General features: G+C 34.9%; 1 protein-coding gene and 2 long non-coding RNA genes across 3 annotated transcripts in view; 2 read left to right on the top strand and 1 right to left on the bottom strand.

The window, feature by feature from the left end:
- Positions 1–16,222, top strand: part of LOC138139236 (uncharacterized) — a 355,934-nt gene that overhangs the window by 209,296 nt on the left and 130,416 nt on the right. The window lies entirely within an intron of this gene.
- Positions 7,700–8,278, top strand: LOC138138730 (thermal hysteresis protein YL-1-like). The gene is given in 1 exon segment (XM_069058734.1): positions 7,700–8,278. A coding segment is annotated over 1 exon segment (390 nt). The 5' UTR covers positions 7,700–7,768; the 3' UTR covers positions 8,159–8,278.
- LOC138138731 (uncharacterized) lies at positions 9,637–10,647 on the bottom strand. Its single transcript, XR_011162086.1, has 2 exons — positions 10,395–10,647; positions 9,637–10,337 (listed from the first exon to the last, which is right to left on the bottom strand). It is a non-coding gene; the product is annotated as an uncharacterized lncRNA (long non-coding RNA).

Here is a 16,222-nt window from a genome sequence, read left to right as displayed (position 1 = left end):
GCACAGTGGACCAGCTAAATTTATAAGAATTTTGAAAAATGTAAACGTAAGTTGTTTCCTAGCAACTAGTCGGATTACTTAATATACCTTAAAACAGGTTGAAAAAAGCTTCACACGATTGGTTAATTTCAATAGTTTACCATTTAAATACCCTACGGCCCTCGACATTTATTCTTTCAAATTTAGTCTTAATTTTCACTCCGGAATACGTTATTAAAATATCATGCGGCAGTTCTGGGACACCCGGTATGTAGAAAACTTAATTTTTTTAAATGGTAACTACCATTTCTGACACTAGATGTACATGTAAAATTTAATTTTAAGCCTACTTTTATTAACATTGTGTATGCCTATTCCCAGCCGTTTTGGCGTAATTTCGATTTTTTAATAAAATATTCTTTTTTTTTTATCAAGCAATTGTTTTATTTAAATTTTTATTGAAGAATCGCATGCAATGAACAGTAGATAACAACGAAATAATAAAAAATAAGCAAATTAACAAAAAAATATATTTTCAATGAAAACGGTGCACACATTTACATTAAAATATTTTTTTGCTCGACACTGTCAGAATTTGAGAATTTTTTCCTATGTGAACGGATTTTGATAAATGTCACCACTTGTCAAAACGAAACGTCAAGCTAATTTTAAAGATTTTAAGCGATTTGGAGCCTTTAAGGGGCTCGTCGAAGAAAAAAACTCAACTCGTTCGTGTGTAAATTGAGCCTATTTTGGCACGAGTGGGCCATTTTAAAACGCGAGTGAAACGCCCAATTTACGCACAAACTCATTAAATAAATTACTATTTTTGTTTATTTATTGCAATGCTATTTTTGAATAAAAATTCAAATAAAAAAATTGCTTGTAGAAAAAAAATATTTTCTTGAAAGAATTGAAATTGAATTGAAATTACACCAAAACGGCTGCAAATAGGCATACGCAATGTCACATTTATATCTAGTGTCAGAAATGGTAGTTGCTATTTAAAAAAATGAAGTTTTCGACATTTTTTGATTATCAATTTTAAAAAATTTCAGTGGGTAATTAAACATAAAAAAAATGTCACTAATAGCGCAGAAGATCGCCCAAATCTTTGGGTAGTCAGTAAAATAAAAATAAGTTATTTATTTCCGATGGTTCAAGAGTTATGAATTTTTTAATGAACGCTTTTTTGCGAAAAAAAATACATAGGTATGTCAAAAACGTTGAGAGACAAAAGTTAACCGAAGGACGTTCTAAACTCGAAATTTAACGTAGAATCCAAATATGAAATCAAAATGGGGCCTTTCCAGTTAAAAACACAAAGATGGCGTCTATTTCCGGTATTGCCGGAAGCGTCACCATTTTGAAAATATTTTATTTGAACTTGGAGCAGTCGACAATAGTCGGCTACCAATTTTCGTATTAATATTTTGGGAAATTAGAAAATTTCTAACGAACGGGCTGCGTGAATAACCTGTATATTTTGGGAAAGAGAAATTGGAACTTTTAGCTTCTTCACTTGCAATGGGTTTACAAATTATAATAATGAAGATTTATGATAGTGATAAGTTTTTGCCAACCGGCATGCTGGTCTAGTATACCTCCTAGTCACTAAAAACGGGTGCCGAATATCGGCAAAATGCAGATTGTTTGTGCCTCCTGGAATGAATTGCTCATAGTCGTAAATATTCATTACTAGGTATAATCTTTACAACCTACCCTAAACTCAACTGAAGAAGCTAAAGTTCCAATTTCCCGTTCCCAAAGTATAACTTATTTCATTATCTTGTTTACAAAATAATTACAATAACATGTTGCTGTATTAGCAGAAAAATATTCCGATTTTATCTTGCGGAATAACAAGCTCATTGCGTCATGTGGATAACGACTTATTTAATATGCATTTTATTCAAGGTCAGATGATTGTCAACTTTATTTTTAAATAATTAGGTACGTTTTTTATTTTATTTTTTTTGTGAATCCAACATAGAATGGTATGAAAAAAAAAGCATTTGCTCTTACTTCGAGGAAAGGTTCCACAATGGAGTATTTCCTTCACCTTTTACTTCAAGTACATATCAGTAAACACTTCAGTCTGAAGCATTTGCTTCAGATTATACTTTATTTACTATTGTACATAGGAGCAAAAGTTTTTGGGAGAAGCAATTGGTACAGGGATACTTCGATTTGTAGTAGAGTCTGCCCAACGATATTTTGCGTTTACGAGTCTAATCCCCTGTTAACTTTTAACAATGATTATGAGGGTTCACCGCAGGGTGCCATAAATCTGTTTGCTTGAAAAATTTACCAAATACAACCCTGGCCGTTCCTGCCATTGTGCAGCTGTGTCAGTCACTAGCTTTTACCTACTTTTATGGCCGAATCACTGTAAAATAAATTGCAAAGGCCATTTGAATATCTTCTTCTTTTCTGGGTTCGTTTTCATTGCTTGTGTCACACATTTTTGCACAGCAGAAATACACACAAAGGAAAGTAAAGGAACTTTTTTTGACGTTTATATAGTTGACCCAGAGCTGCAATGATTTTATGGTAGGGCAATAGTAATTATTACGTCTATTGAGATGCCGATAAACAACTTTTTGTAATATCTAGTTGTTAAAGGTGGCTTTCCGGACTGTTTGTCACCATGTAAACAACCTCATAACGGCCGGAGTCCGTTAAGGGTGTCCGTTATGAGCGGGAGCGACCGTTATGAATGACTAAATAACTATAGCAACGTACTTAGATCTAAACTTTATTTTTCAACTTTTTTACAATTGGTACAATAATTAATGTTTAATGTTATGGGACACACCTTGAATTAATCGAAATCCGTATGCCACTAGCAGATGTAGACGAGATCGAAGATGATGCTTCAAACTTTTAACACCACAACACAAGCGCGATTTTGCAGGGAATAACAATGATCTCACTTGCTCTCCGGACATCGGGAATATCTTGATCGCGATTTGTTATTGATTTCAGTCGTTTATTTTCAACGGAAAGTTAAATGTTGAACAAATCTGACAAACAGCAGCAAATGTAGACAAGATCGAAGATGATGCCTCACAATTTTAAGACTAACACAAGCGCGATTTTGCAGGCAATAACGATACCTCACTTCCGGACATCGGGCATATCTTGATTGCGATTTTGTATTGATTTCATTCATTTAATTTTAACGGAAAGTTAAACGTTGAACAAATCTGACAAACAACATTGAAACAATTTTTTTTCACAAACAACGGTTGACATGACGACGTCCTCCGCACACTTATTAATCATTCGGTTTTTTCGATGGCGTTAAAAAACATGTATTTCAAAAAGATAATTGTGAACGAATCGTAGAGATATTACAAAAACTATTGTACAATACACGTCCGTTAGGGCCTTTACAGCCTCGCCAGTATTATTCGACTCGCTCTGCGAGCTCGTCTCACAAAATGTCTGGCTCGGCAGTAAAGGCTATCCTAACGGACTTCTACTGTAAAATACTATAAGCAAACCCCTGTCAATCATCACGTTCGTTCTGTGCCTGTCATATGCTAGTTACTTGACAAGTAATTGCTTGCCGTTCAACGCAGGGCTGCCAGGAAAATGTAGTTACTCGTATCCAAAGTGGTGCCTTGTCTATTATTTTTCCCGTAACATATTTTACAACGCCTGATATAGTTAGTAATTTTTGTGTTGAGGGTTCCCTTGCGCTACATGCTGAGACACTGTTTTGACTCTTCCTCAATATTTATTGTTTAAAATACTCATCTCCGGTAATTCGAAGGATACTTTATATAATTACATCATCAACCTCTTCTATTTCCGCATTGTGCTCTTAAATTCTCTCATCTTCCTCGCCCTGTGGTGAAGGGCTGAAGAATATCGCCACCCTTTGTGATTTAGGGGAAGTAAGAGTCTTCCGAAAGTCAAAATTAGTTTTCATCGTCACCTACGGAAAAGCTTTACTAGCAATGTAGTTTAGCCACCTTGTTCGCTTTAACCTTACCCTGGGGGCCTACACTCTGGCACAGTGAGCCTCAGTTTGAGTGCCTTCGTTCCTCCGTGCCGCGAACTAGTCGGTGAGCGAAACTAGTTCTATTTCAATGCCCGTTGTCTTCTCCATGTGACTCAGCGAGCAAAGGTTTGCTCATTTCCCAATTTTCCATTTACAATTTCACTTAACTAAACCTCACTTCTTTGTTAATTTTGGTCTGTCAACTGTCTTCTCTCACTAAAATCCAACACCCCACTTTTCCTACGACTGCAACATACGGCAGTACACCATTAGCCCACTCAATTTCACGTAGAGTTAACAAAAACTCCGAATTTATAAAAGGGAGAGATACGAGATATTAGCTCTCTTCCCGTTTTGCGTGTACACCAAGTTTGTTCACACGGTGAAATTTCCCGTCAATTATCGTTAAGTACCGTAAAAGGGAAAAGCATCGTCATGAAAGAAATACATATATCGAAGTACAAGTCGAGAACGCCTACGACAGTACATCTCTCTGCACGAATTTCTCGAGAAAGGCCAGAGTTAAAACTTAGGTGAGACCTCCAACTTTCTTATCTTCGACCTTCCTCCTTTTTTACTTCATTTAGGTAATTTTCTATTCTCTTCCTCAGGCCTTTTTTTACATTCGCTTTTTATCTTCTCTCTACCGTCAAATACCGTCTCCATATCCCGGACTCCCAAGAGACAAGAATTATCGCTGGATCTTTGAGATCGAGCTATCTTCAATTCTCTACGCAGGCGCAGTCATCACCGTCGAAGTTGACCCTCACCGGAGTTCCCGGAGTCCATCTTCCGGCAGCGATCAGCACCGCAGCAACTACGGTCAGATTTTTTTTATCCCTAGTAGTAAATTGTCACCAGGAACGGACAACTTGTTCCGTTAAATTGCGCCAAATCAATCCACCAAGTTAATGCGCAAGTTCGTTGAATTTTTCTTAAATAAGCTTGTGAGTAACCTTGTGAAGGGCTAGCTACTTAACGCGTTGATTGTTCGCTCGAACTACTCAATAATTTGAACAAATTTTACGCCCTGTACGACACGTAGCCACGCGCTCTTATATAGGAGCAATCTCCGGGTAAAAACCGAATAACAATTGATTTTTAATTTCAAATTCGTAGGGGCTTACTAGAGACAGTCACATTTAATTTCATATAATTAATTATCATACCAAATACCCTTCTTGTGTTCATTTTTACAATTTTACTTCAATATACGTTTATTTCCACCCCCTGTGTTGTTGAATTACCGGAATTTTTCTTCTGAGGTCTTCGGGTTTGGACCCAGAGTTAAATTTCCAATTTTTATTGCAAACCAAATTCGTGGCGCCCTATATTTTTCGTCAAGGGACCCCCGCAATACACAAATTGCTCTCCGACTGATGCCGGCGCAGTGGACCATCCCCTCAGGTAGGTTACAATACTTTGAATAACTTTATTTTTTATTCCTGAATCAGCCACATATCGCAACTATATTTTCATTTTAATCACCGAAGATAAAGCACCACCGCGCGTTTCTTCATCCTCATTCCCAAGAAAATGTTCAGCAATCCACTGAACATTTTCATCTGGGAAACGAAACAATTTTACTTAATCTTCTCTTCTAATGGTATTGTCTTTTCTTTCTTTGTAAAATTTACGGTTTCTTGGCACTTGGAACATACTTTTTCTATTTTGGACCTATAACACAGTCAGTATAACACTCAAACGGATTTCGAAAAGGAGCTCTTTTCGAAACGCGTTTCAGAAACATTTACTTACATTTTTAATATTGGCAGTGACTCATAGTGAGTTGTTGCTACATGATCACTGCACTTCACGACACTTTAAATTCAAAACTTACAATTGTTCCTCTATTTACCAGCGTTACCAACCCTTATATTTGCCAAATATAATTTTCCTAGCATTATGTTTAGAACTTTTTTTAAATTTAAGGTGCAAAATAGAAAAAATATTGTATTATACAGCAGAACAGATTCCTGATGGCGAGCGGTAGGGATGCGCAGTTGACACCAATCAGCTGCTCTATCCTCACTGGTCGTGGCTGATCAGTGGTGTAGGTGTAGCATTCGTGTAGATGTAAATTTTGTGGAATAAGTCATTGTAAATAGTAAAAATGCCTTCAAATAACATCAAACCTGTTATTCGCAGTCAAGCACGTCAAATTCGGCCGTCTTTATTTTGTATTTTTCCCAGCTTTGATATTTTTAGTTTGAATAAACGTTTAACTACACCACTGTCTGTGGGCTCAATTCATTTTAAGCAATCGTCTGTAAGTTGGGCGGAGCAAGCTCTGCGCAAAGTAACCCCCACCGCTCGCCATCAGGAATCTGTTCTGCTGTACTCGTTTTATAAGCCATTTTGTCGCACTTGTTTGCTTTATAGCACTCTATCTTATAAAACTGGTATAATAAATTACTATTTATTGTGCTTTAACAGCCGATTTATCACTACTAGTATGACATGAAGCAGAATGTCATTTATCCTAGCAAATCCTAACATCGTCATGCAAATGCTTTCTAAAACGAGCAAAAGCATTTGCTAGTCATGTCTCTCTTTCTCAAATTTGGTATTCGGAGCATTAATGTCTTCCTGAGACATTTTAGTTAACTGTGTATTCTCCATTTATACAAAGAAACACTTGATTTGATTAGTAATCCTAGATGTGGTGTTAAAGATAATCCAACAGTCCAGAATCCAACCTTACTGAATTCATAATAATAAATGGAATCCCTACAACAAATCTTAAATTGAATTTTTCATTAAATATAAATGAAATGAAATAAGCAATACAAAAAGCTTTTGATTAATGGCAGTCTGTTTCAAATTTAAAGTTTAAATATGATAACAAAAAACCAGATGTACTTATTTTATTTTCTAGTACACCATTCCAACATAATCATAATGCTCGATATAAAAAAGGACAATGTAGTAACAATTTTGATGGAAAAGGTAATGTTTTAGCACTTGTTTCAAAATAATGAAGAATGTCAAAATAGTTATTTATGATGTAAGTGTTAAAAGTGAGATTTTATTTTGTAAGTGGTGTAGATTGGGAAACGAGTCCAGCGAGTTGACCAACCCCATGAACAAAATAAAATCACTTTTAACACGTCCATCATACATCTATTTTTTATACATCTGGTTTGCATTGCATTAAAAAACGCAGTCGTATTTTTGATGTTTATTTTAATTTCTGCGGCAAAAATCAGGTAGCTAGTCTTGTATTGACATTTGTTTATTAGAAACGTGAAAAAAGTTTTCAATTCCACATTATTGCATTCGTAAACATGGAATGCAAAGAAAACGACGTTAGCGATGCCGATATCGACGACAGATTTCCCGCAGATATTGAAAAAGCGGCAAGAGCCACTTTAACATTTATAAATAAATAAAAAATAACTAGTGTTAAAAGTTTTTTTTTACTAGTGTTAAAAATACTTTTAACACGGTAAGTTTAAAGAGCAATTTTTAATCAAATTAGCTTCCACTAAAAACGTCACTTGTATAAAAAATACATTTTGATTCCTCGGCAAGGCCGTTTTACAGGATTATCTATTAAGTCACATAGTTTGGAAAACTGATTAAAATTCATATTATATGAGTCATAATTTTATTCACATAACGCAAAGAGATTGTTATTCCACAAAATGAACAACATGTTATTGTAATTATTGTGTAAAAAGATAATGAAATAATATATATATAGAAGAGCGCAGAGCAGAATTCAGCAGCCGACCGAAGTAAACAGCGAGATAAACAACAATATTACAAAAAACTATGGCATTCAAAACGTATGGTTTTTCAAAAAAATGGTTAGTAATAGCAGTTATAGTTATGTGTTTGTGTACCGAGTGTTATTGCCAATGCACTGGAGGTGCTGATTGTACTAGTTGTACAGCAGCATGCACTGGTTGTGGAAACTGTCCAAATGCAGTAACGTGTACCAATTCTCAACATTGTGTTAAGGCAACAACATGTACTGGGTCTACAGACTGTAATACAGCCGTGACGTGTACAAACTCAAAAGACTGTTTCGAAGCCCAAACATGTACTGACTCAACCAACTGTTACAAAGCTACAGCCTGTACCAATTCCACAGGATGTCCCGGACATTAGGTTTTTCTATTGTCAACAATCATAAAACACAATTATTGTTATCTAAGTTAAAACATAATTGTAAGTTTACTCTGTATTGTATCCGATGTGTCTCTTTGCCTCCCAAGGATGATAATCTGTACTGGGAGCGAAAGGGTTATCGGACAATAATAAACTAAAATAATTGATATACCTAATTAATTTTGCTTTCGATTCCTTTGATTTCATCATATTTTATGGTAAATGCTGTGTTTCCGATGAAAAATAGGATAAAACATGAATTTGTTCTATTAGTTTTTATAATAGGTACTGTTACAATGTAATTTTCCCGCAGATTAAGTCTGACATTGACATCTAGATAAGGCTGGGAATCGTATTCGAAATATTCGAATATTCGAATATTACAACAAAGTAAATTCAGAATGGATTGGGTATTTAATTGTCAAATAATTTTATTTTTTGGCTATGTGATTCTTAAAATAGTGAGATGCATGGAACCAACATAATGCGAATTTACCAACGCTCAATACAACGTGAACGATGTACGGGGTCATTATAAATGTTTGTAACAATTATATAGCGGCGCTCCTAAAGCATAGCACACAGCCACCTACGATGGTACAATCATTTATAATGACCCCGTATAACTATTCGAATTGAATTCAAATGACTATTCGAATACCAAAATCCAAGAAAGTCCCAGCCTTCTTATAGAACGCAAAGCGTGTGACATCACAATTTATTTTTCTAATTTGCTGTTTTAACAAAGCTGTTGACGCATTCACTTTGAATGCGCTAATAGTACAGGGTTATTCTAAATGATTGTAGTCGAAGTAGGCCATGCCGATGTTATTACATTTTTGCCGCTTTCATGTGAACTGTCAGTTTTGTCGCTGTTACTGTAATTATTTAGGTGAAAAGTGCGGTGATAAGATTTTTATTTATTTTTGTTAAATTAACAATTGAATCCAGAAATATTGAGTTGTTTTGCACCCAATTTAACTCCCGTGTGTGAACGGTGTGTACTCACTTATTCACATCATTTTGATGTTTTTTATGTGGAGCGGCAACTACAGGGTCTCTATAAATGATTGTCGGGTCCAGCCAGCCATGGAAACTTGTCAAATTTTGAATGTGCCGCGTTGTTGGGCAAATAATGAATGTCACATTTTCAGGTTAGGTTGTTGGCTTTTAACCAGAGACAAGTTTCAACTGTGCTTTACTCTTGCTAACATTAATGTATTTATTATTTAATATCAACTCCAACAGGGGAACAATTATTGCCCCCATCGTACCGCCACACACTGTACAGGAATTGGTATGAGAACAAATCCAAACAGATAAATATTGAGAACACCTTGTCCCTGTATACCACAATACAATACTTGATACTGCCTTTTTGTCTGCTTTAGTGCTTTCACATTTCTTGTTTTATGCTAGTGGTAAATACGACCTAGACTGAATTGTCGAATGTGGTATTGACCATGTATTGACTCCCATTTTTTCTTCCAATATAAATAACAGTGTTTTTCATAACAAATAAGTCTTACTGGTTTTTCAATAAAATCAAATGTATTCAACAACATAATTTACAACACTAAATAACGATAACAAATAGGTATTTTTTTTATAAAATAGATTGATGATGTCCCCCATTAACTTCTAAACACTTGACAATTCTTCATTTATTTTCAAAAATATTTTGCAGCATTTCTTAGTTAAAGGTACAGCAACACTGCTATCCACAGTTCCACACACCAATTTTCAAAACATGTAAAGGAGTCTCTACAAATTGGTGTGGATTCTCAGCACTCCAAATTATGAAATTGAGGTGATTTTCAAACTGAATACATTATTAAACACAACTTTGATAACCTACAGGTTGGAGTTCTTGTACAACACTAATTTTATAAAGATGCAGTTGTAGCCTATTTTTAATGATTTTGTGACAAGTGCATCGTGGTACACCAGATTGTTGAGATAAACAGGCTATGGATATCTGTAGAGTCTTTTCCACCATTTCTTTCAAATCCTCGAGTATTTCATCAGATACTGGTGGTTGTCCTAATGATTTACCCTTGCTAATTGTTCTGATTGTTAAAAATCTGTTCACAATGTTGTTCAGATATTTTGATGGAATTCATTTTTACAAACAGATAATTCCCCATTACTAAACCTTCCATTTCGAAAGTAAAAAACAACAATGAACGTGTTCTGTTCAACAGAATAAACCATTGTAAAGAAAATAAAGCTAAATAAAACATAAAACATTAAAGCATAACCTCACAAATTTTGTCAGTGTATTTACCTCTAAAAGCGGATGTACTTGCAATTTTTATTGAAAAATACAGATTTTTGGTGTATATTAACTGTGATTAACTGCGATAAAACGAATATAAGGAACCAAAACTCGACTGACAAGCGCAAACGAAACGACATTCACTAATGTCAGAAGTGACCGTGAAAACGAACTAGAATTTGGCATCGGTTTCAAAAAAGCGGAACAGTAAATTTTTTTTCCAAGGCTGGCTTGACCAGACAATCATTTATAGAGACCCTGTATTAATTTTACATTCAGTTTTCACGCCTACTTCGACTACAATCATTTAGAATAACCCTCTATATTAAAGAACGATTTTTATAAGGGTTGATTTGGAGTCTCAAGTGTAGAAAACGAGCCGTAGGGGAGTTTTTTATGGGACGAGTGCGCCAATGCCTTTATGAAACGCGTTTTTTTATGTTATTTTTTAGAATTTGCACCCTTCTTTTAATTTTTAAATAAAAAAAATAAATTTTCAAAGTCTAAAGAATTTTGTATTAATTAGTAATTCAAGGTAACGGATGCAACTACATCTGCAACAAGTGATAAAAAGTAGAGTTTGAACATTAATATGGAAGTTTTTTGGTGTAAATGACAATAAAACACTGAAATATTGATAAAAATTTTCTTTGAGATCTATTAAACTACGAGTGCTTTAATAGATAGCCATAAAGAACTTCAATTTGAATACAATAATAGACCTATTAGAGACGCAAATTCTAAAATAACACACCCGAAATCTAGAAACTTTTTTCAGTTGGTAACACACATTACCGGCGGCACATTCACTGTGATATTATCTGCTATTTGCTGTATTTCTGGGTAATTCATATTTAATTGCAATTTCACTTGCGAAAAATAACAATTATGTTTAGTCTAGTTTCGAATTTTACTTTAAATATTAACTTTGAAATAAAAGTGTCACCAACAGTCACAAAATTCCCTAAATTAAGTACCAAAATTGATTTTATTTGTAAAATACATTTATTTAATACGTAAATTTATAAAAATGGTATAAAATACCCGAGGATCTCTACGCGCGTGTGGGCGGCGCGGCGTAACGGTACTAGCGCCCGTCTTAAGGGGGTGTTGGTCAGTAGCGCGCCGCGGTCAGTTTACCCTTTGCTAGAAATTTGATGGCCCCAAAAGGTACAGGACACTTGCGCGCAAATGAGGGATTAAGATAATAAAATACACCTATACCGTTAAACAGGTAGAACTACTTATTGCCCTTTGCATTGCACATGTTTCTTTTCATCTTGCTATTCTTCGTAAAATCTGTAGGTAAAGCCGGGTTGTTTTGTGGCATTATGAAATTTGAGATAATCTTCAAGGGCTGCATAAATACAATAAATACAGTTTTTACATTCCACATCCAGATACATACTTTTAAATTTATACACGTATTGAAGGAGGTACAACCACACCCTTATATTCAAATGAATAGCACTGATTTGCCCGTTTCGTGCACAAATTCCCTAACATTTCAGTGTTTTATATATTATATTTTCAAATCTGTACCTAGGTGTGATTCGCAGGTAAACTGACCGCCGCGCGCTGCTGACCAAAACCCTATTACTACTTGGCGAGCAACTGTCCTGTGGGATTAAGCCCACCCGTAGATTTTTCTGACCGTGGCGCGCAAGTGACCCATGCCCGTCGTAAGGATCGGTGGTCCTTCTTTCTTCCTTTAGTTTATTTATTTATTTTTTGTTTTTCATTTTCCTTTTACTTCAAATTGTTGCTTTAGGGAACTCGGAAGAAAAAGGAAAACATTTTAATAACGTAGCAGTACCTAAAAATGAGGTTTTTGCCTCAAAATATCAATTTGTCCTAAAGAGGCAATAAAAAACAAAAGATGAAATGATTTTGTTCTGTAAATCTTTATTTTAACGGATGCAATAAATAATGGCAAAGTCAAAAGTTGAATTATTGGATTTAGTGGCAAATAGTGAATATGATATTGAAACGTTTCGACTTCCTTGACTTTTCCTCGATAAAACTTTTCTCTCTCAGTTGGTATTGTTGGTTGCTGCATTTCCTCGGATGAAATTTTGCGGAAAAATACGAAACAAAAAATAATGAGAAAGAAATATTTATGGATCCTACGTTGTGTTTTATTTTTTCATTTTGATTAATTAGTTCTAACGAGAGGCCGTACCTTCGGAAGGTTTTTCAAATTACAATTCTTAATTTATCGAACCTATTCGGACCGTTACAATATCTATACATATTCAGTGTGGTAACTTTAACTGGAATAAAATTCATAACTTGGACATAGGGAATTTTTGTAAAAAATTTCGAAACAGGTCGATTTTTGCTTTTGCTTGTCAACATTTTGGCGTCTATGGTTTTGGCGTATCTGCTTCCGGAAGTTCGTAACCACCCCTAGGTTTTTTTCTTAAATGGAAGGGAATGCCAAGTGACACCTCGTTTGAAGGGCGCAAACGAGTTCCTCCAAATGCAGGTACCAAGGTGGATGTCAGGTCAGGTAGCGAAATGTGGAGGATTATCAGGGACGGGCTAATTTCACGAAAATGATATGGCAAAGCAGGTACACTTCAAAGTATTTATTCTTTCTCAAAACTTTTCTGTGCACCTCCAGCGTGTTTTTTCATCTTTTATCACACTAGCTTTAAAAAATTTGGGCGTATCCGAGTTCCTCCCGGTGGTCACTTCTTTACCAGCATAACCCTTTTTAACGGACGAGTTCCTCCCGAGGTTATCGGGGATTACTGCTATAGGTAGCCGAGGGGTGGTAGCGGCACTAGATTATTATGGGGAGTATTGAGTATTTTGCTTGAAATTGGCAATAAATACACTGATGAGAGGGAGAAACAATTTTACTTACAAGGGTAAATTAAAATGACATACGGCATTTACAAATTATACTCTATTTATATACATGATATGAGTATAATGTGAGTTTTTTTTAAGACATCTCCAACGTATACGGTTATCACTTATTACATAACTTTCTGGCTTGACAAAATTTCGCACCTTTTCACTCAGTTTCCATGCTGACGCTTTTAAAGAAATAATTAAACTAAAAATTTTACTTTGAAATGGGCCTATTTATAAGTGAGATTTATCCCTGCACCCCACCAAAAAATAGATGGTTTTAATCATTGGTCGTAAGAAGTATGTCTTCTTATAAAGAAATCTTTAATTTAATATTTTAGGAAAGGCAATGTAATTCCTAATTACCCGATCATTCTTATCACCAGCCCTAATCCCTTACCGTTCACTACCTGCAACAAGACCTGAGATTTTCTGACCGCCGGGAGGAACTCCGCTGCCGCCAAAAATTTTGCTCCATTAATAACCAATAAAGGGTTTCCTTTTTCACTGTAAATTACTTTTTGAACATTCATTGTTCGCAGAGACAGAATGTTAACTTGTCACAAGAAAAATTGATACTAAGTGTTATATACTTATCCTTAATTTTAAGTGGGGTGGGTAGGGGTACCTACCTTATTGAAAATATTGGAAAAAATTAAACATTTTACTAAATCTTAAGTGGTGGCTAACGGCCAGTCCAGATGGACCGCCGCCGCCAGTCTCTAATTCGATTACAGGTACTTGGAGGAATTCGTTTGCCCATAAGGATCAAAAAGGTAGAGCCCTGCAAAAATTTGACCGCCTGGAGGAACTCGTTTGCGACCCGTTTGAAAGGTTACTTGGCAAGGAATACAACGCACTGTTTGTTTCCTGAATATTTTCAAAGCCTACGTGCTAAAAAATAAAAACCCTTTTTATAAGTTGAAGACTATTTAATGCAACAAATGTTCAAAATGGACACCGTTTCTTTCTTAGCAAATTGCAAATCGGTAATAACATGCATTCCTTACATTTTGTAACATTTCCGGTGCGATTTGCCCCATTTCATGCCTAAAACCGAACAGTATTGAAAACCCTAAGCAACGTATTAGCCATGAAATTAGGCAAACATTACCAGAAATGTTGCACACTTCCAGGAGGACATATGCAAAAACCATATGCACCAAAATGTAGGCAAAATTTAAGATCTCCGAAAGTTCTTTACCGATTGCTTTGAAATTTTGACACAATGTTGCATTCGAATAGGAGCATGTTATTATATTGTTATTATGCAGGGTGGTACAAAACGAACGCAACAAAATCTCAGATCTCCGAAAGTTCTTCACCGATTGCTTTGAAATTTTGACACAATGTTGCATTCGAATAGGAGCGTGTTGTTATATTGTTATTGTGCAGGGTGATTCAAAACGAACCCACCAACTACTAGCAGTTGTACAGAATACCGTGCGAAGAACCTAAAAAAATTGAAAAAAAGTTTTCTCATCTTCAATTAAAGTTACAGGGTGTTAAAGTTAGAAAATTTTAACTAAAAATGTGCTCGGAAATAAAATTTGTTTCAAGTATTTTAGAACAGAATACTCAATTCAATTGCTGTAACATTCACTAATTTAATTATTTTTCTTATAGTCCCTTTGCTTTTTTAAAAACCGAAATTTAAAATTTTTGTTACACAATTTTTGATCAAATCTTAGTCAATTAATCATATGCTTTTACATGTCAACAACAAAAATCAACATTTGGAAAAATAAGAAAAAACAAAAAAGCATCAGGAGAATATTTGTATTATTTTTTCCACGTTCCTCTAACTCGACTTTATATGATTACAAGTAGTTGGTGTAGTCATCTTGATATACTCTGTACAGATGTTACATCTGTGTAAAAACATGCTTTTTTGAACAGAGCCATCTGTTCAACTATCAACATAGACTCTTAATGAGCGGACAGTTTAATCGATCGAGCGATAGCGAGACCGTTATAATGTACGCGAAGTGAGGCGGCCTTATAGACACCAAAGTGATACAGGGTGTATCAGAATTTGACCGACAAACTTTCAGAGCGATTCTATAATCAAAAATAAGCATAAAACTCTTAATACATATGGGGTCAAAAACGCTTAGTTTACAAGATAATCAACGAAGCTTTAAAACAATTACAATCTGAATTCCTTGGATTTTATATTAAGGGTGACCGATACCAGCCTTCACTTGAGTGTATTTATTTAATTGCAAAGAACTCACTTAATACGCAATCATTCGTCAAGTATTATACATCAAATTAAAGGTTTTTTAATTCTCCAGACCGCTGCATTATCCTTTTTTTATAAGAGAAAAAGATTGTCTGATGATGTACAAAAAACCTAAAGTGCGCCGCTTTAATACGGTTTTTTATTACCTAAACTTAAATATTATGTTTCCAGATTTTGTAGAATGAATCTAAATAAGTTTACTGAGATCGCTGCGTTGTGAAATTGTGGATGAAATATTTGTTTTTTTTAAATATTGAGCTTAACGTAAAAGTTAAATTTTTCGTCTTCCAGGCGGACATTTTTTAGAGAATACTTTGTAATTCTATACAATATATTTACCTTTACCTACTACATTCAATAATAATTTAAAAAAACGGAAGTTGTGGAAGTTATTCATTTATAAATTTGCGAATAAAAACCCTTTTAGTTCATCGCTTTTGCCACCAGAGGCACATCTGTTCTCCGATTTCAAAGCTACCTGCCTGTTTAGGAACGGGACAAATCCGCTGGTTAGTTTGGGCCGCCCGTCAGTTTTCAACCAGCAAATTTTATGACGTTGCAGATAAACCCTGTCCGGGTATTATTCGAATTTCTTCAGAAATTCCAATATAAATTATGACCATACAGAGCTAATTAATATTTCGATTTTTTTAATTAAAATTAATTTTTGAAATTAAATATTAGGTTTTTTTTAAATACGTATAAAAATAATAAATAAATTGTCTAATTT

This window comes from Tenebrio molitor, chromosome 9, assembly GCF_963966145.1.
Source record: "Tenebrio molitor chromosome 9, icTenMoli1.1, whole genome shotgun sequence".
Lineage (NCBI taxonomy): Eukaryota > Metazoa > Arthropoda > Insecta > Coleoptera > Tenebrionidae > Tenebrio > Tenebrio molitor.
This window is presented reverse-complemented; position numbering and strand designations above follow the sequence as displayed.